General features: G+C 37.2%; 1 protein-coding gene across 12 annotated transcripts in view; it reads left to right on the top strand.

Moving 5' to 3' along the window:
* Window positions 1-19,721, top strand: part of FGL1 (fibrinogen like 1) — a 58,039-nt gene that overhangs the window by 15,600 nt on the left and 22,718 nt on the right. For 6 of the 12 annotated variants that reach the window (XM_067722059.1, XM_067722063.1, XM_067722060.1 and 3 more), the window contains exon 3: window positions 6,233-6,300. The exons of 5 other annotated variants lie outside the window; for them this stretch is intronic. In XM_067722059.1, coding sequence (XP_067578160.1) covers window positions 6,233-6,300 — 68 coding nt within the window. Of the gene's footprint in view, window positions 1-6,192; window positions 6,301-19,721 lie in introns of all 12 variants that reach the window. One more of the 12 variants, XM_067722070.1, reaches the window with a different exon arrangement.

Genomic DNA, 19,721 nt, shown 5'->3' with positions numbered 1-19,721 from the left:
AAATACACTTCTGTCAATAACATGTTTTTAAATTTTCTGCTAGTGTCCAGAAATTTTGTCAGGATAGCTAACAACTCTGGGAATTCTACTTTTAGTTGTGGTCATAAAAGTATGAATCATCGTGTGTTTTCCAATTAGTTGGATGATGTTTTAAGAGGAGATAATATTTTAAGAATCTAAAAACTGGAGGAAAAAAGCTCACGTAGAAACAGGATTTAGGTACCTGAATGAAAAAGATGTATAGCAAATTTATCAAAGAAAGCAGAGAAGTCATACTGGGGAGTAGAGAGAAAGCAGACGCTTGTGTTACCGCCCATCTTCCTTGGGTCTAAAGGCATATTTTAAAATGTGGTTTTACTTAACATGAGCTCTTGTTTTCTTTTTTCTCCACATATTTTTACACAATATAGCTGAATTTCTTCTTCATGTATTTAGTGTAAAAAAATCTGTTTTCTATTAGAATTTAACATTTATTTGGTTGCAATTGTTTTTTTTTAATGATGTGATCTTATGGGGAGATTCTTCTTTAATAAGAAAGATGTTATTCTTCAGAAGCATAAAATATATGCAATTCTGAAGTCCTTGCATACACATCGAAAGAAAAACAAACATTCCTTGCCCAGAGCTCTTTTTATTCTTTACAGGGAAAATATATTGAATAAGAAAACATCTTTTGCACTTTGCCCTGTTAGGCAACTAATTCAGAGTTGGTTAGATACCAGAGGGAAAAAATTTCAGATAAGCAAGAAACCTCTGAAAAGAAGAGTACTAAATAAGCATTTCATTTTATCTTAACTGGTAAGCAGGGGAGGATACAGGTTTTGTGAGACCTGAAGCTATACATTTTGGGCGATCTGTCCAATGTCTATTAAGATTACTTTTTACGTGCTTTATGTAGCCGGCCAAGAGGGCCAGTGAGTCCTCCAGGAAACAACAGTGCATTTGAAAAATTCCTTCTCTGGCATTCGGTTTTCCTGTTTGGGATCCTGTATATAACAGAGTTCAATCAGAGAAGCAGAGCCTCTAGGATATATAAGGAATGACCTTAGGCTATTGTGTGTCTCTCAAAGGCCCTTTTCTTAAGATAAGATGCCGGAGGAGTTCGAAGGATGGAGGGTAGGTGAGTGAAAAGGGTAGATGGCTGTAAGTAAGGGAAGCAGGAGCTGGAGCCCATGAGGACGGACTGCAAGCTCTGTCAGTTCTTGTTGCCTCTGACCTGGCTGTTGTGGCTTTCCTGTAGAAGCTGAAGCCATTGTCATGTGCTGAAGGAAGATCCAGGGGAGGCGGGGCAGCTGCAGGCCTGGCAGAGATCTTATGCCAGCGAGATGAGCCAACAGATAGGCAACAGCATGTGAGAGCTAAAAAGCCTGCCGCTTCATTTCTGCCCTCCAAATCGCCCACAAGAATCCCAACTCTGGCAAGGGAAAGGGCTTTCCGGGAAATGAACCCTTTTTCTTGGTTCCTTTTCCTTGTCTTCTGATGTATCGATCTTCATTCGCCCTTATTTTTCTAGATCGTATTGTCAGACTCTTTCTCAGAAAGTCTATGTTAAGGTAGTTTTTTATTTGCTGTTTTCGTTTTTGTTTTTTTAGTTCTTGCACGTCTGAAATGGCTTTATTCACACTTCACACTTGATTGCTAGCTTGGCAGTGTAGAGTCCTGATTTGGAAAATATAAATTCCCTCAGAACTTTTAAGGCATTCTTTCTGTGGAGAAGCATGATGCCATTCTGAGTCTCAGTACTTTTTATGTGATTTCACTTCTGAAAGCTTTGTGCAGCTTTTCACTAACACTGCTATTCAAAATTTTATCATGATTTGCCCAAGGGGTGGGTGTTTTTTGTCTTGTTTTTAAAGGTCATTGTGCTGGACACTAAATAAACTCAACTTCAACTCTTTCAGTTCTGGGAATTATTTTTCTATTGTTTCTTTGTTAATTCACTCTCCATTTTGTTCTATCTCCTCTTTGAAAGTTCTGTTAGGTACATGCTTGACTTCCTAAAATTATACCTCTAATTTTCTTATCTTTTCTCTCCTATTTTATTCTACTTTCTGGGAGGTTTCCTTGAATATATATTCTAATCCACTCAGTGAAGTTTGTTTAATTTTGACGATTTCATTTAATTTCTTTGAGCTTTTTGTGTTAATTGTTCCTTTTTAAATAAAAATAACAGCATTCCATTATTGTTTCTTACTTTTCTGATAATACTAAATATAGTTTGGAAGTTTTCTTCTGCAGACATCTCCCATCTTAAAAAATAAAACAAAACCTTTTCTTTACTTCCCATTATAGCAGTTGCACTTCTTTTTAGCTATGTCCAATTTATCCCCTCCCATTCTCTCTTAAACTCACTCTGACCAGGCTTTCACTCCACCATTCCACTGAAACTGACCTTGTCACAGTCTCCAAGGACCTTCATGTTTCTTCATCCAAGGATCAGTTCTCAGTCCTCCTGTTACTTTATCTGCTAGACACATGAATGACTCCCTTTTCCTTGAAGCATCTTCTCACCTGGTTCCTAGGATGTCGCTCATTCCTGGTTTTCCTCCTACCCCACTGACAACTCCTTTCTACTATTCTTGCTCTTTGTGCCTCATCTCCCCAGCTTCTTAACATTGGTTTACCCCAGGGCTCGGTATTTTTACCTCTTCCCTTCTGAATCTGTACTACATCCTTGCTGTCCTCATTCTTATAACTTTAAATACCATTCTTTATGGTACTGACTTTAAAATATATATTTTCCCCTAACTGTAGACTCTGTAATCCAACTGCCTTCTTCACATTTTCCTTGCATGTTTAACAGTCATCTCAAACTTACCGTTTCCAAAATAGAGTTCTTCATCTCTCCTCCTTGCTCCAAATTGTTATTCTTTCATTCTTCCACACCTCAGCTTATTGACATGTCCATCTTTCAGGTTGCTAAGACCAAAAACCTTGAAGTCATCTTTGACTTCTTTTTTTCTCTCACAACTCGCATTCAATCTGTCAGGAAATCATTCTTCTACTTTGAAATTATATCCATTCCTCTTCACCTCCACTATTAGCATCCTGTTCTGACCTGCCATCATTTCTTGCCTGGAGTATTCCTCTAGTCTCTTACCGGTCTCTCTACCTCCACTCTTGTGCCCCCCAATGTAGGTCACATTGTATTATTTCTTGGTTCAAAAATACCTCAGTGGCTTGCCCATCACTCAGAGTAAAAGTCCCATTCCTTTCAACAGACTAGTAGTCTGTCTGTAATCTGATCTCTGTTATCTCTCTGAACACATCGACTGCTTGCTTCCTAGCTATTCCTCAGACATTCAGACACACTTCAGCCTCATAGCCTTTGCACTAGCTAGTCTCTCTGCCTGGACTTCTTCCTTCCTCCCTCTGTCCCCAGATATCCCCATGATTTACTTTCTTCTCTCCTTCAAGTCTTTGCTCAAATGTCGTCTCAATAAAGCCTTCCCTGGCCCAGTCTATCTAAATTTGCCTCTCTTTCCCCCACCCACTCACTAAGCCTCTCCACTGACTTATTTTTCTTCACAGTATATGGCAGACATCACTTTCTAACAAATCTATTTATTTATTTCATTTAATGTTTACTTCCACCTTTCTGCTAGAATGTAAGCTCTATGAGGGCAGAGACTTTTGTCTGTTTTGTTCATTACAGTTTCCCCAGCATCTAGAACACTGCCTGGCCCCCAGTATTCTGTATTCCCTGGGTTCCATTTTTATTTTTTTCTCCCCTTGTTTTTATCTCTGTTTTTCATACTGGAGACATTCTTCAAATGTCTGGTGACCCTTGGTTATCTCTATGTGAGGCACCGACAAAGCTAACAGAAAGCTAGCTTAATGTTCATGGGTAGAGTTTGTGGACTGGTGAGATTCAATATATGGTTAGGTGGTGAACTGGCATATCTGTGGAGGTTGCATTATATTTTAGTATCCTTAATTTTTTTTCCTGTGGGGCCCTTCCATTTCTCCCGAGAAGAACCCTGTCTCCTGCTAGGAAATGCAAACCTGCCTGACAGCAATCTTGTTTGAAAGAGGTGCCTGGTTGTACTTTTTCTATACATGCTTTATTTTAACTTCTCTGTTTGTGGCTCCTACCTTTCAACATTCCTGCTATCCTCAAATGAAAATAAGGTCCAGATCAAATTCTTTTAGGAATAAAAAATGGGCAAGTGGTAGGTAGTATATGAATAAAGAGGGTAGGAGTTACATGGGCTGGGGAGGAGGCTATAGGGTCCAGCTACACTTTTTATATTATTTTACCAATCCCCTTATTTTCAGCCTTGACAGTCACTCTTGAATTTTGTGGTTCCTCTAAAATCTCTTCCAATAAGTTGTTGTAATCTCTTATCTCTTCACATATCATTCCTGTTTGCTTTGACATTGTAGGTTTATGCCTTTCTATTTCTTTGCTGTCATCTTAAAGGGATTTGAGGAGGAAGCACATTTTTAAATGTGTGGTCAATCCACCATATTTAACAAGAAGATTTTGGTGACAATTTTTTTGTTTAGCTAGGAGCAGGGCCATTATTTATCTTTGGAGAAAACTTTTCTTTTTCTTGGTGGGTGATACTTTAATGCGCTTTTATTATGCAAAATATAGCACAGATTATATTCTGAAATGGAAACTTTATGGGAAAAAAAGCAAAATTTTTCTGCATAATCTATAAATTGTATCTTAATTGTAGGTATAGAATCAGTAGTGGTTAGTACTTTATTGGCTGGGGATGTAGAAATTTTTTCCCTTCTTATAAAGCAAGAGAGGAATTAAGGGTAGGATATGACCAAGGACATTCTCTACATGGAGGATTATGTAATTCCTTCAACATGTCAATAGTTTGGGTCCATTGATAAGGGAAGGGATGGCCCATGGGGCACCTCTATGGAGAAGAGAATACTCATAGCTAAAATTCCTGTTTACATTTTCCTTCTCTGCCTTGTAATTTCTTTCCATTATCCCCAAAGTTTCAGAAGCTTTGCAAACTTCACAGCTTATCAAATGCTTTTGTTGGGGTTTCAGGGAAGGGGCTTGTGTCCAAGTCTAGATTAGGTTAGGGAAGGAGAAAGTGGCCTTTTCCTACAACCACCACTTACATTTTGAAATCTGCCTGGTAGTAACAGCAGCGTTTCAAGACCACCATGGTCCCAGAACTCTAGGAGTTGGCCAGGAACAGAGCAAAGCAACTAGATTTTTTAGGTAATAATATAGATTTTCCAACTGGATAATTACAGCAGCTTTGTGATTATCTGTTTTGAGCCCCAGAGGAACTATGAAAGGGATCCCTAATTCCACAGGACTCTTTACCGAAGTCTCAGTTCCAACCTAGTTTACTCATCCGTTACACATACTCACCAGCGTTGCCTAGTTATCCATGAACTTTCCTAACTTTGATATAAAATTTTAATCCTCTTTCATAATATGTTCTAGGAAGGTTTCTTGTAGATAATAATAAATAATCAAAAAAGAAGAATTTAAAAGTGGGAGTGGATCGTAGGGACCATTAGATCCAATAGCTTTTTTCACAGATGAGAAGACTGAGCTTCAGAGAGGAGCAATGACTTGCTCAGGAGCATATAATGAGCCATGACAGAGCTTGGAAATTAATGCAGTTCTCTCAGTCTTCAGTAAAACGCTTTTATTCCCTTGACCATACCATTCATATTGACATGACGTGGAGTAATTAATTCAGGACCCGTTTATTGAGCATCTATTAATTTAAACTTTTACTAGTTACATAGACAATAGGAATAGGTAGGGTGACTCACTAGTGAAATTGGTTTAGTCTCACTAATTTTAAAGTGCTTTTCCATAGTAATTTCTCAGACTTATGCTACATGAGAATGTTTTATATCCTTTCAGGACTCCCTATGAGATGATATCTAAACCAACATTATAGGAAGTTTATATATTTAGGAGTTTCATAACCTCCACCTGAGGAAGCTCTGTTAGTTGCCTGAAACAAAGACTAGTCTTGTTAACCTCTTTCCTTGGTATTTAAAATATGTTCCATCCTAAATATTTTGATAAAAGTCACATTTTTAAGTTTAAAATGTGATCACAGTATTCAGAGCACAGGATTTTATAAGTCCCATAAAAGGTATCTCCCCCTTCATTGGGAGTCAAGGTTGGAAAATATAACTGTCAGAAATGTTTGCTGGTAGAATACACTAAAGGATATACGATCTGTTGTCTAGTTCATGATGGGGCTGAGAACAGACAGGTTCACTGCTGCAGGCAGGAGCGGACTGGAGTTGGGGAGACCTGGAATTCAACCTTCCTCTTGGGACTGGGTCAGGTATCAGGTAAGGGGCAGACACAATATATAGTCCAGAGGGTTTGGATGACAACTGTGTTATAACTGATGTATTAATTGAGAAGCTTCTCTGAATATGGTCTTCCAAAAGGAGAAGGAAAAAATTCGTCGGTGCTCATTCTTGGGTCAGAGAAGAAAAGTTTATCTAATTACTTTACTTTGAAAAAAAAAAAGCCTCTAAGTCCAATGCTCTTTATTCATGTTCTTTGTTCATCAAAATTCCTTTTGCTTGATTTGCTCTGGGGCAATTTTGTCCACCATGAGGAAGTCCTCTATGCAAATTCCTAAACAGGTTAGCTTACCAAGCAATTCTCTTTTCCTAAATTAATAAGTTCACTTTTCTGTTTTATATATCCCTTGAGAAACTGTTAAGTATGAGTCTGTTCTCCAGAAAATAATCACTTAGGGTAAATGTGTAAAATCCAACTTCTAGACAAGCTAATTTAAGATGTAAGCCTAATGAGCTCACTGTTCTGCTCAGTGAAGCCCCTTTGAGAAGCTGAGCCCTGTATGCTAAGTGTAATAAATCAGACTGAGAAAGACAAATACTGTATGATATCACTTATACATAGAATCTAAAAAATACAACAAACTAGTGATATAACAAAAAAGAAGCAGACTCACAGATGTAGAGAACAAACAAGTGGTTACCAGTGGGGAGAGGGAAGAGGGTGGGGCAATATTGGGTAGGGGGGTAAGAGGTACAAACTATTAGGTATAAAATAAGCTATAAGGATATACTGTACAACATGGGGACTATGGCACATATTTTATAATTGTAACTGGTGTATAACCTTTAAAAATTGTGAATCACTATATTGTACACCTATAACATATAATATTGTACAGCAACTATACTTCAATTTTTTAAAAAGAAAGAAAGAAAGAAAAAAAAAGCAGCCATGCCTTACAGTATGCATCCCAACCATTCTGTTTCTGGTCCATCTCCTCAAACACTGGATCTCACCTGCCCTTCTTGTCTCGTTGTTTTCTCATACTTCTGTCAGCCACTGAGCTGAGGTCTCATTCTCATTTCATAGCTTTGGTACAATTGTGCAAGGTCACAAATCTGACATTTCCTGATGCTCTGACAATGCATCCATGGTCTACAGTACTAACATTCCTCCCAAAAAGTTCAGGTTCTGACACGCCTTCACAGAACGTTGACCCTAGATTCTGTCCTTATCGTCTGATTAGCTTTTCCCAGGTTTCTCCTGAGGCCATGGTGCTGCTCGCATCCTTGACAGATAGCATTGATCATCTTTAACGGTAAAGAGCACAGATTCTGAGCCAGTCTGCCTTTGAATCCTAGCTCTACCTCTTGCTCATTGTAACTTGACCTTGGGCAAGTTACTTAAACCTCTGTGCCTTGGTTTCCTCATTTGTGAAATGGGGATAGTAACAGTACCCACTGATGGGGCTGTTGGCGCTGAATGAGTTAGTATATTTACCACGTCTGGTACATAAGGGTGCCACGTGTGATAGCTGCTGTTACTGGGACATACAGTTATAGGTCCCTCCTCTGAGGAAGTGAGCTCAGGGTTTACTAAATGCTTGAATGGGAAGGAGGCAAAAAGGATACAAGGAGCAAAAAAATAGGTCTGTATTTCAAAATACTGCATTTTACCAGAGGCAATTATCAAATCAGCCAAATAATCCCATACCTTTGCTTTTGAAGTTTAACAGCAGCAGCTTGAATTCATTATTGTGAATGTGTAATTTCCACTTATCCCATGTGTGTAAACCACTTCAACCTAGTTGACTTTTTCTTTCCAGTAAATCATCAGGATTACCTTTTCCTTAGTAAACTTGAAAATTTCTGAGTGAATGATGAGAAAATGCTTAATGGGAAGGCCAAACACCAGCAATACTTTAGTCCAGAAAACAACAAAGAACAGAGAGAAAAACAACTTTTTACTGGAATCTGAGTTAATAAATAGGGATCACAGAACAAACAGCAAACAACAGCGTGAGTTACATCAGAATGAAAAAAGAAATGATGAACCTGGGTTTCCAGTCTGAAACTATTGTGCAATGTGATTAATGGCGCTAACATCTTACACATTAGAAAATCCTCTACAGTTTAAAACAAAAGGAACAGCTCGATCAGAGGATAATTGATGCTTACAGATAAATTTCACAATTTTGCACCTCAGGGAATATTTTTGCTTTTCTTAAAGATCAAAGAAATTGACTGTTTCATCTTGACAATTATTAACTTACCACATTTTTAGAACTAAGAAAAATTTGGCTTCTCTCCATATTGTAGTTGAAATGAAATTTTAATCCGTATCTTTTTTTTTTTTTTGCGGTACACGGGCCTCTCACTGTTGTGGCCTCTCCTGTTGCGGAGCACAGGCTCCGGACGCGCAGGCTCAGCGGCCATGGCTCACAGGCCCAGCCGCTCCGCGGCATGTGGGATCTTCCCGGACCGGGGCACGAACCCGTGTACCCTACATCGGCAGGCAGACTCTCAACCACTGCACCACCAGGGAAGCCCTAATCCGTATCTTTATAGGTAAAATTTTATTATCGTTAGTACCAGAAAGCAAAGCTTCAACCAAACTTTGGTTTTACTTAATCTTCAAGTGAACATTATTGAAGTTAGTCAAAATTCAAAAATTCTGTGGATGAGCACAATAGTAAGAGGTTAACAAATCAGAGATATGTTTTTATAAAGATATATTATTGGATTTTTAGTAAAAATTCATGCAAATAAGAGAAAAAAAAGAAAAATATCAGAGTACTGGGATTTGTCCTTGAATTCCCTCTTTTAGTTTTCCTTCCAGTTAAACTGATTTCCTCATCTATTTGTTTCTGGACTAAAGCCAGAATCAACACAGTCCCTATTTCTAATCAAATAACAGAGAAGCAATTACAAAGTCTGAATGCAGTTGGAGGAGCCTGGGAGACAGAGTGGCTGGACCTCGCCTAAGCTGTGTCTCTGACTCATTTGTGACTTCAGGCAAGGTATTTAACCTCTCTGCACATTTGACATAATTGTAGTAATGCTAGTTGATTTCCTAGGTATGATATTAAGCATAACTCAAAAAACAACTGTTGGCCCTTGAGAAAGGTCAGGTTGATTAGAGAGACGGCTGCTTCTGCCACTTGGAAAAGAGATTTAGAATTACATCTCCTTTCCATTCCTGGTACATTTTGAATGAATTGGATGAGAATTTGATGTAAATAAAAAGATTTGCAGTTTTAATATACAAAATGGAAAATAAAATGGATGATGTTATAATTTCCTCTTCAGAAGTAAAAACTTCAGAAATGTTCTTTATTTCTTTCTTTTGGGAATCAAACTTATTTGGCTTTTTGAAGCTTTCATTGAGTATAAATTCTTGAGATAAGTAACAAAGATACTGTTATATTCCAATACCAGAAAAAGGGAAAAAATTAGAAGAAAATAACCCAAAAGGAGTCTCTAAGTCTATTTATGGGTAATTTTAACTGTCTTCCATTAATATGAGACACATTAATATGTCTTACACGTTACCATTTGTGAATGCTAACTTATTAAATATGCTTCCTTCAGTAACTTTTTCTTCTTTTTAATTTCTTTTATCTGTATCCTTTCATAATAGCTCACTTAAAACAACCATTTTTGAATTACCATTACATGCTAGTAATGAACTTGTGTTTGGTAATTGTGTTTTTAAAAGTTAACATGTCAGCTGTAGAACATTTTAGTCCCAAACTTAAAATTTTTGTGTTTAAATTTAATTTACTATAATCAATTAAAACTCAAAGATTTTATTGGGAAAAAATGGACTTCCACTTAGAACAATTTATATCAAATGATACAGTACATCAAAGAATAGCCATTTGAAAACTGTTTTAATTTTATAATAATTAAAATTTTGAGATAGACCAAAGTAAAAACATTGTAAAATAAATACAACTAGTTGTATAGTGAGGAACGAAGTAATCTGATATAACTTCACCACAATCCAGGTTTGCAGTCTAATGATGGTTTCCTATGATGAATGATGGAGATCAGAATTTCAAAGCAAGTTTCTTATACCTAAACATTTCTTCAATATTATAGAAGATAGCTGGAATTACTAATGGAGGCACTGGGGAATTTTAAAAGACTTAAGATAGTCTCAGGAATTATTTTAAAGATGATCGAGTTAATATAATGACTTTTAAATATATATAATAACATTTTGAAATGCCTTATTGTTTAAGGATCTGCCAGACTAGGGGCTGCCTCCTTTCTCTGGGAAAGATCAGATTTGATTATTTTAATGGCAATGAATTGGGAATTCAATGGCAAGAGAAACCTGCCAAAGCTTTTTCACTGCCCCTTTATTTTCTTTCTTTTCTTTTTTTAAAATATATTTATTTATCTATTTATTTTTGGCTGCGTTGGGTCTTCGTTGCTGCGCGCGGGCTTTTCTCTAGTTGTGGTGAATGGGGGCTATTCTTCGTTGTGGTGTACAGGCTTCTCATTGCAGTGGCTTCTCTCGTTGCAGAGCATGGGCTGTAGGCACACGGCCTTCAGTAGTTGTGGCATGCGGGCTCAGTAGTTGTGGCATACGGGCTTAGTTGCTCCGCGGCATGTGGGATCTTCCAGGACCGGGGCTCGAACCCGTGTCTGCTGCATTGACAGGCAGATTCTTAACCATTGCACCAACAGGGAAGTTCCTGCCCCTTTATTTTCTACCAAATATAATGCATTACAATCTGTATATAATATAATTTCCCAGCATCTCCCAGAGCACTTTTTTTGTTTTTTGTTTTTTTTTTGGCTGCGTTGGGTCTTCATTGCTGCGCGGGCTTTCTCTAGTTGCGGGGAGGAGGGGCTACTCTTCATTGTGGTGCACGGACTTCTCATTGCAGTGGCTTCTCTTGTTGCGGAGCACGGGCTCTAGGCGTGCGGGCTTCAGTAGTTGTGGCAGGTGGGCTCAGTAGTTGTGGCTCGCGGTCTCTAGATCACAGGCTCAGTAGTTGTGGCACATGGGCTTTGTTGCTCCACGGCATGTGGAATCTTCCCAGACCAGTGCTCAAACCCGTGTCCCCTACATTGGCAGGCAGATTCTTAACCACTGCTCCACCAGGGAAGCCCTCCCAGAGCACTTTTAACACACACTTTCACTTATGCAAGAGCCAGATTCAGATATAGATATAAGAACATAATTTTTTATTGAAGTGTAATTTGCAATGTTGTGTTAGTTGCAAGTGTATAGCAAAGTGATTCAGTTATATATATAGATATATATAAAACAAGGACCTACCTATACAGTAGGTCCTTTTTGTTTATCTATTTTATATATAATAGTGTGTATGTTTTAATCCCAAGCTCCTAATTTGTCCCCACCCCTCTCCCCTTTGGTAACCATAAGTTTGTTTTCTATGTCTGTGGGTCTGTTTCTGTTTTGTAAATAAGTTCATTTTATCATTTTTTTTAAATTCCACAAATAAGTGTCAGTTGCTTCATTTGTAAATATTTTCTCCCATTCTGAGGGTTGTCTTTTCGTCTTGTTTATGGTTGCCTTTGCTTAAAAGCAAAAGCTTTTAAGTTTAATTAGGTCCCATTTGTTTAATTTTGTTTTTATTTTCATTACTGTAGGAGGGTCTATTTTATTTCTTTAGGCAGATGATATGCCCTCTCTGAGCCTTGCTTCCTCAGATGTTGGCAGGGTTCAACTGGATGATCTCACTTCCTTTAATTATATTTTGATTGTGTGTTCTAACCTCATGGGATAATACTTTGTACTTCAAAAATCTCTTTTGTGTTTTAAAAAAAAACAACTATTTTCCATCTTTTTCTTTTGCTTGCTTATAATAAAACAATTATCTTGCTTCTTATTTTCTGTAACATTAAAAGACTTTATATGTTTATGACTGTGTAGTTGATTACATGTTAAGAAACCTCCGTTATGTGGAGGGTTTTTTCGTTTTGTTTTGTTTTACTTTTTGCTACTTGAACTTCATGGTAAATTTTAAAATTAAATAATAAATGACCTTAAGGATACAAATGAGATTTTGTTTTAAATAGGAGCATACCTGTTGTAATTTTGCTCAAGAAATATATTTATTACCAACTGAAAAATGAGTCAAACTAATAATTTATTATGAAATAGCTATGATAATGTCTTTAGCCCATTAAGAGCCAAATTTTAAATATTTTAGGTATTAAGTTTTCAGTTATTTTTTTTTTCCTTTGGGGATTTTATAAATCCAAATATCTCTTTTAAAAGTAACTCTTTTTAAGCTATCACACACTGCAATGTCATATTTGCAAATCAATAAAAACCTTATGAAAGGCATAGTTTGTTAAGTGTTTCTAGTTGTCACTGGGAGTGGGGAGATGATGGAGGGAATCTGACAGGGACATCTAATAAATTCAGCAGACCAACTGAATTCAGTCTCTAGTAAACAACTATAAAATTGCAATAACAGATACTGGGAAGTTCTAAAATTGTAACTTAGGTTCACAATTTTTCTTCTCATCCATTCAACAAATATTTTGTTGGGTACCTGTACTGGGTTAAATTGTGTCTTCTAAAGTGATATGTTCAATTCTAAATCCCGTTACTTGTGAGTGTAACCTTATTTGGAAATAGGGTCTTTGGAGATGTAATCAAATTACAATAAGTCATATTGGAACCTTAATCCAATGACTGGGGTCCTTGTATTAAGAGAGAAATTTGGACGCAGAGACATACAAAGGAAGACAGCCATGTGAAGATGGAGGCAGAGAGTAGAGTTATGTTGACACAGGCCAAGGAATGCCAAAGATTGCTGTCAACCACCAGAAGCTAGAAGAGGCAGGGAAGGATTGATTCTTCCTTAGAGCTTCTTGAAGGGTGCATAGGCATGCTGACTTGACTTCATATTTCTATCCTCCAGAATGTGAGACAATAAACTTCTGTTATTTTAAGCCACCCAGTATGTGGTAATATGTTGTTATTTTAAAATAATTTTAGATAATGACAGTTAAAAACACTTAAAATCATGTCAGGGAATCACTGTCTGAAAATCCTCTACATATGTAAATTAAATCATGAAGTTTTAAAATTTGATATTTAAAAATGTGTATCAAAATGTACATAGTTAAAGAAAGTCAAATAATACAGAGAGGTTTATGATGAAAATCAGCTGTCCCTGGGCTCATTCCTTCTACTCCATCCCCCTTCACTGGAATCTAACACTTTTTTTGTTGTTGGGGTTTTTTTCTGTATTTCTGAAGTGTAGTTGATTTACAATATTGTGTTAGTTTCAAGTTAATATTTCATTGTGCGTATATATGTCATTCTGTTCATCTAGTCATCTGTCAATACACATTTGGGTTGTTTCTACCTTTTGGCTATTGCGAATAATGCTGCTGTAAACATTGGTGTACAACTATCTGTTCAAGTCCCTGCTTTCTGTTATATCTGCGTTTTCACAGTATGGAGATTTGTTCATTTTTCTTTTTAAAAGTAGCCTTTTTAAATCACAATTTTACATAGTATTGAAAAACATGTTAACTGAGAGAATTAGCGATAGTATTAAAGTCAAAGGATACTTGCCTTTTCTCTTTTGAAAAAGGATAGATAATTCAGAAGCTGGTCAGTATAGCAGAAAACATTGAAGATATTTATGATTCAAGTAGAAAAGTACTACATATAATTCATAAACCAGACAAATAGCTTTTTGTTCTTTATCTTTAGAGAGCACTAGTTACTATCTCAGCTCTTCTTAGGAAAAAGATCAGTGATAAGTTTACAGTGAAATACTACTCAAAATCACAGACAACAGTAGATACATTGACAACATATACATATTTTTTCCAATGGGATTTATGGAATACAGACATTGAAACTAATTGGATTCTTTCTTTTTTGTTTCTCCTCATATTTTTTTTCTATCTTTCATTCTGATGGAGGAAAGGAGGCACATTTTTCAGAGATTTGTTGTATTTTATTAGGCCTTAATTGCATATAATTATGTCTAAATGAACAAGATTAGACCACTGGTATAGCTAAATCTAAAGAAAATAAGTCTTACTATAGCAGTGTTTGACTGCTATGCCTAACAGGAAAGGTGAAAATGTCTTCATTCCATATATACCTAAATTGTCATAATTGTAGTGAGAATTTATTCTTCTGCAAGCTCTTTCTTTACAAATAGAGTCTTGACAGATGGACCGATGATAATGGCAGATCCTTCCAAGAGCTCCCAGACAAAAGAAACATGAAACTACCCCCAGGATCAGGATGAAAATGTATTTGTTTATAACATCAGATGTCTTGGATCAGGGTTTTTATTTCAACCTGAAATTTTGCGAATTTTGTAGGTATGAACTCAACATTAGCAAATGCAAAGTTTAGGAGACTACTGCATTGCAAATGGGCTCTGACTTTATCTATCTTTCATATAAAAAAGAGCTACCTAGATGAGTTTTTAATAGAATTCCAAGATTATTTTATCAATTAGAAGATACTGATAGCAAGCCTATTCATCTTCCTTCTCAATTTGTTCGTACTTCTGTTTGCTTGCATTTTTCTTGTCATGCCACTTCTATCCCCTCTAACCCCTCTAAAAGCCCACAGAGCAGGGGTGGGGAGGGTCTCTATTTTACATTGGAAAACATTTTAAATGCCATAATTAACTTAATTTTCTCTATATGTTAATATAAGCTAATACTTTTAATATAATTAAATATATTTAAAATAAGCTATATGTATAAGCATCTAGTATACATAGCACCTGGCATAAAGCAGGTACACAATACGTGCTTGAATTTAAAGAAAACTAGCTACTAGGATAACAGAGTAAAATATCCGTTTTCCTAAACTGTTGCTACAAACTTTATCATATGCATGTATAAAAGGATGACTTACTGAAAAAAATGGGTCTATAAATGCTCTTTGGAACTTTTCTGTAATGAACAATTGTATGTCTTCTTGTGTTTTATCTAATTTCTTTGTCCATTTAGCTGTGTAATCTACTCAGCACTTCACTTCCTTCTGTGTATTTTGGTTATTTTATTTACAATGTTGGATATTTTTAACTTTATTTTTTTATTAGTTATCTATCATATACATATTAGTGTATACATGTCAATCCCAATCTCCCAATTCATCACACCATCACCACCCCCCGCCCCCCTGCCCCACTTTCCCGCCTTTGGTGTCCATACGTTTGTTCTCTACATCTGTGTTCTCTACATCTGTGTCTTTATTTCGGCCCTACAAACCAGTTCATGTATACCATTTTTCTAGATTCCACATACATGCGTTAATATACGACATTTGTTTTTCTCTTTCTGACTTACTTCACTCTGTAAGACAGTCTCTAGGTCCATCCACGTCTCTACAAATGACCCAATTTCGTTCATTTTTATGGCTGAGTAATATTCCATTATATATACATACCACATCTTCTTTATCCATTCGTCTGTCGATGGGCATTTAGGTTGCTTCCATGACCTGGCTATTGTAAATAGTGCTGCAATGAACATTGGGGTGCATGTGTCTTTTTGAATTATGGTTTTTTCTGGTATATGCTACAATGTTGGATAAAAGGGTTAAATGATAACAAGTAAATTATATACTTTCATGGTAAATTAATTGCTATCATATGGATTTCTGCCCAGTGTTGTCATATAGAAAGTTTGGTCTTTAAGTGCTTCTCTTTAAACTGTTAAGTAAATATGGACACAGAATGTAATTTAAAATAAGCCTCCCTTCAGACAGAAAAGAAATAAGCAAAATATTGTGCCTATACCTTTCCTGTGTGCATAAAAGAAGCTTGCCAACTGATGGGCTTCTTTGGAGAATGATCAGGTAAGAACATAGCTCTTTTGTTGGGGAATCTCCCAATGTCAACTTTTGAAGATCTTTTCTGTGACACTATTCATTCCTCCAGAGAGGAATCACACAATCTCTGGCCTGGAAAATAATAGGAGGAGTTTAGAGCTGCCTGTGTGGCTATCTAGCTGCCAGGATGGAAGTAACCTGGGGAGGGCTCAAACTTATAGAACAGTGTCTCTCTTTTGACCTCCATTGTACCTGTGGTCATGATACCTGGAGTCTCTTTGGTTCGACCTTAATAGAAATAAGCCTTTCAGGGCTTCCCTGGTGGCACAGTGGTTAAGAATCCACCTGCCAATGCAGGGGGCATGGGTTCGAGCCCTGGTCTGGGAAGATTCCACATGCCACGGAGCAACTAAGCCCCTGTGCCACAACTACTGAGCCTGCGCTCTAGAGCCCGCGAGCCACAACTACTGAGCCCATGCTCCACAACTACTGAAGCCTGCGCGCCTAGAGCCCCTGCTCCGCAACAAGAGAAGCCACTTCAATGAGAAGCCTGCACACTGCAACAAAGAGTAGCCCCTGCTCGCTGCAACTAGAGAAAGCCCGTGTGCAACAATGAAGACCCAATGCAGCCAAAACTTAATTAATTAATTAATTAATTTTAAAAATATATTTAAAAAAAGAAGAAGCCTTTCATTTTTTGATGGGGTGGGAAAAACCTTATTCACCTGGCTGTTCACGATTTAGGTGAGAAGCTGGGTATCAGCCCATCACCTCCACCCTGCCTTCCAAGCTAGTGGTCACCTCCAAGCTAGCACCATCTGGGATACTGCAATGCAACCTAGCTTGCTTCTTGTGGTACTCCCTGCTGCTACTGCTTGCTATTCAGTTTTAGCAGCTCTGCCAATTCCCCTGTGTGCTTTTTGTCATCTGGTTGACATTGTATGCCAGGTGTTTTCTCCTCTCCCTTTCTCTTCCACCTTGTCAATCCATGTCTTTTCCATTTTTCTTTACTCCTTTCTAGTGGGGTTTTGTGAGAAAGAAAAATCGTATGTGTTCAATCCAACCCAAAGTCCCTAACTCCTTTTTTTTTTTTTAATAAGATGTTGGGGGTAGGAGTTTATTAATTAAATAATTAATTTTTCCTGTGTTGGGTCTTTGTTTCTGTGCGAGGGCTTTCTCTAGTTGTGGCAAGCGGGGGCCACTCTTCATCGCGGTGCGCAGGCCTCTCACTATCGCGGCCTCTCTTGTTGCGGAGCACAGACTCCAGACGCGCAGGCTCAGTAGTTGTGGCTCACGGGCCTAGTTGCTCTGCGGCATGTGGGATCCTCCCAGACCAGGGCTCGAACCTGTGTCCCCTGCATTAGCAGGCAGGTTCTCAACCACTGCACCACCAGGGAAGCCCCCCTAACACCTTCTTAACACTTATTTTCAAAAATATACTTAGCCCATTGTTTTCCCCTTGACAAGGATAAGCATAGGAGGGGAAGTATGTTACTGCAAACAGACTAGCTTTATGGCAAGGAACTCATATTTTTCCCTCTGAGAAAGATTTTCCCTCTAGGGGAAATTCTTCTTCAGAGGCAATAACTAAACTTTTATTAGGGTCGCCATAATAAGTTAGATGCTAGGGATACAACAGTTATAGCAAGGTGTGGCCTTTGCCTTCAAGAATCCTATTCTAAACAAAATAGCATGGACAAAAGGAAGCAGTTGGAGAGAGACATGTAAAAACAAGTCAAGTGATAATTCCATCTCACCTGGCACAGTGCCTGGAGCATAGCAGGCATGCAAACAGTGTTTACTGAGTGAATGAATGCTATATTTGTTTGTAAACATAGTATGGGATCACAGTGGAGGAAGTAATTAATTTTGTCTTGAGAGGTCACCTGGAAAAATTTAGTTTTTATATTTAATTACATATGGTTTAATGTAGATTAAATTGAAATATAATACATGAAACAATATGTAATTAAATTTATGTTGTCTTTAATTTCCCTTTTAATATTTATTTTCATTTCTTCCGCAAAACATTGCCTTGATGTGGCAGCTATATTTTATTTTCCCACAGCATGTGGCACAGTGCTGAGCAGATAGCCAATAATCAATAAATGCTTGTTGATGCCACGATTCTGTAGGACTGCTTCTGTTTAGTGCAGCTGTCTCCTCTCCTGTCAACCTGGCAGGAGACCTGTCCTCTCCTGCCAGGTTGACCTAATGTTCCTTTGCAGAAGCACACGACTTAGGAACAAATAAGTCACAGCCATGTTTAGGAGTGAGAGTGGTGTTCACTGGAGAAAGCCAAGTAGCAGGGCCTCTATACCTCTGTGCAGCCTGTGTCCATATATATATATATATATATATATATATATATAACAGGTGTATATGTATATAGAAAGGAAGGCCATGCAGAATACAGGTTGGGGGTCACGGGCTTTCAAGGTGGAAAGCCCTCAGCCCAATTGCTGGGTCTTCAGTGACTTAAGCTCTCTGATCTATCCATTTGTATGATGAGGATAATAGTAGTTGCCTTATAGAGTTATTTGAGGATTAAATAAGATGCTTATAAAATGCATAGCCTAGGACAGTGCTAGTGTATGTAATAAAAAAATACATGAGCCAGAAGTAAAGTTGTGTGAAGTAAAATTATATGGCTTTATCTAGGAGACTCTTTATTACTCTCTGTACTGCACAAATTTCACATATTTAAGAAATTCACATTATATCTTGCAGTGCTTCCCAAGATGCCCATGCATGCTATTTGTCCCTGAATTTAAGTAGTGCCCCTCTCATTCTGTAACTTTTTTTTTTTTGGCCCCAGAAGGACTGAGAACTACCTATTTTGTTAGCATAGACTGGAAAAAAAAAATTTTCTATTAAGTCCCTAAATCCTTGCTTTTCAAACTTTGCTGTACATTGGAATCAGCTGGGAGTCTTTTAAAAATTCTAAACCCTGACTGCCACCTTTAGACATTTGATTCAATTTCTGGGCGTGGAAATATTTTTAAAGCTCCCCAAGTGATCCCAATGGACAGCAAAGTTTAGGAACCACTTTTTAAATTATGTAAAAATTGAGAAAGAGATACATGAAAAGGACCTAGTGGTCATAGATTTTATAAGAATAAAAATAGGCTGACAAATAAATAATTCAGTTGATTCTGGTTCTTTTTTTAGCAAAAACCATAGGTATCAATTTGTTTGAAGATTATGCAGGTATTTCTGCCCTTCTAGGCTCCTTAGCTTCTAAAATTTATGAAAATTCACCACTGGCAGCATACAGAAGTTATTTTGAGGATGAACAAAATTTTTCATCAAGATTCATGAATTCAAGACTGATTTAAAAAATAATCTCATGAAGTGGTAAAGTTAATTTTCCTCTACAACTTTAAAGAGAGATTAAAGTTTTATATTATCTTGGTAGCTGCCTATACATTAAGACACTGAGAAAAATAATACATATCACCTTCTATTTGTTGTAACTTTTTCTTTCTTCCTTTTTGTCAAAATAAAAAGCCTTCCATATACAAAATGAATGACTGTTCATTTAGCACTTATCATATGCTAGGGTGTTTGAAAATATTACATCAAAATGACCACGGTCCTATAAGGTGAGAATTATGATGTCTATTTTATAGATCAGGAGCATTTTATAGTA

This window comes from Pseudorca crassidens, chromosome 21, assembly GCF_039906515.1.
Source record: "Pseudorca crassidens isolate mPseCra1 chromosome 21, mPseCra1.hap1, whole genome shotgun sequence".
In the NCBI taxonomy this organism is placed as follows: Eukaryota; Metazoa; Chordata; class Mammalia; order Artiodactyla; family Delphinidae; genus Pseudorca; species Pseudorca crassidens.
Note: the sequence above shows the minus strand (reverse complement) of the source record. Positions and strands in the feature narration are given on the sequence as shown.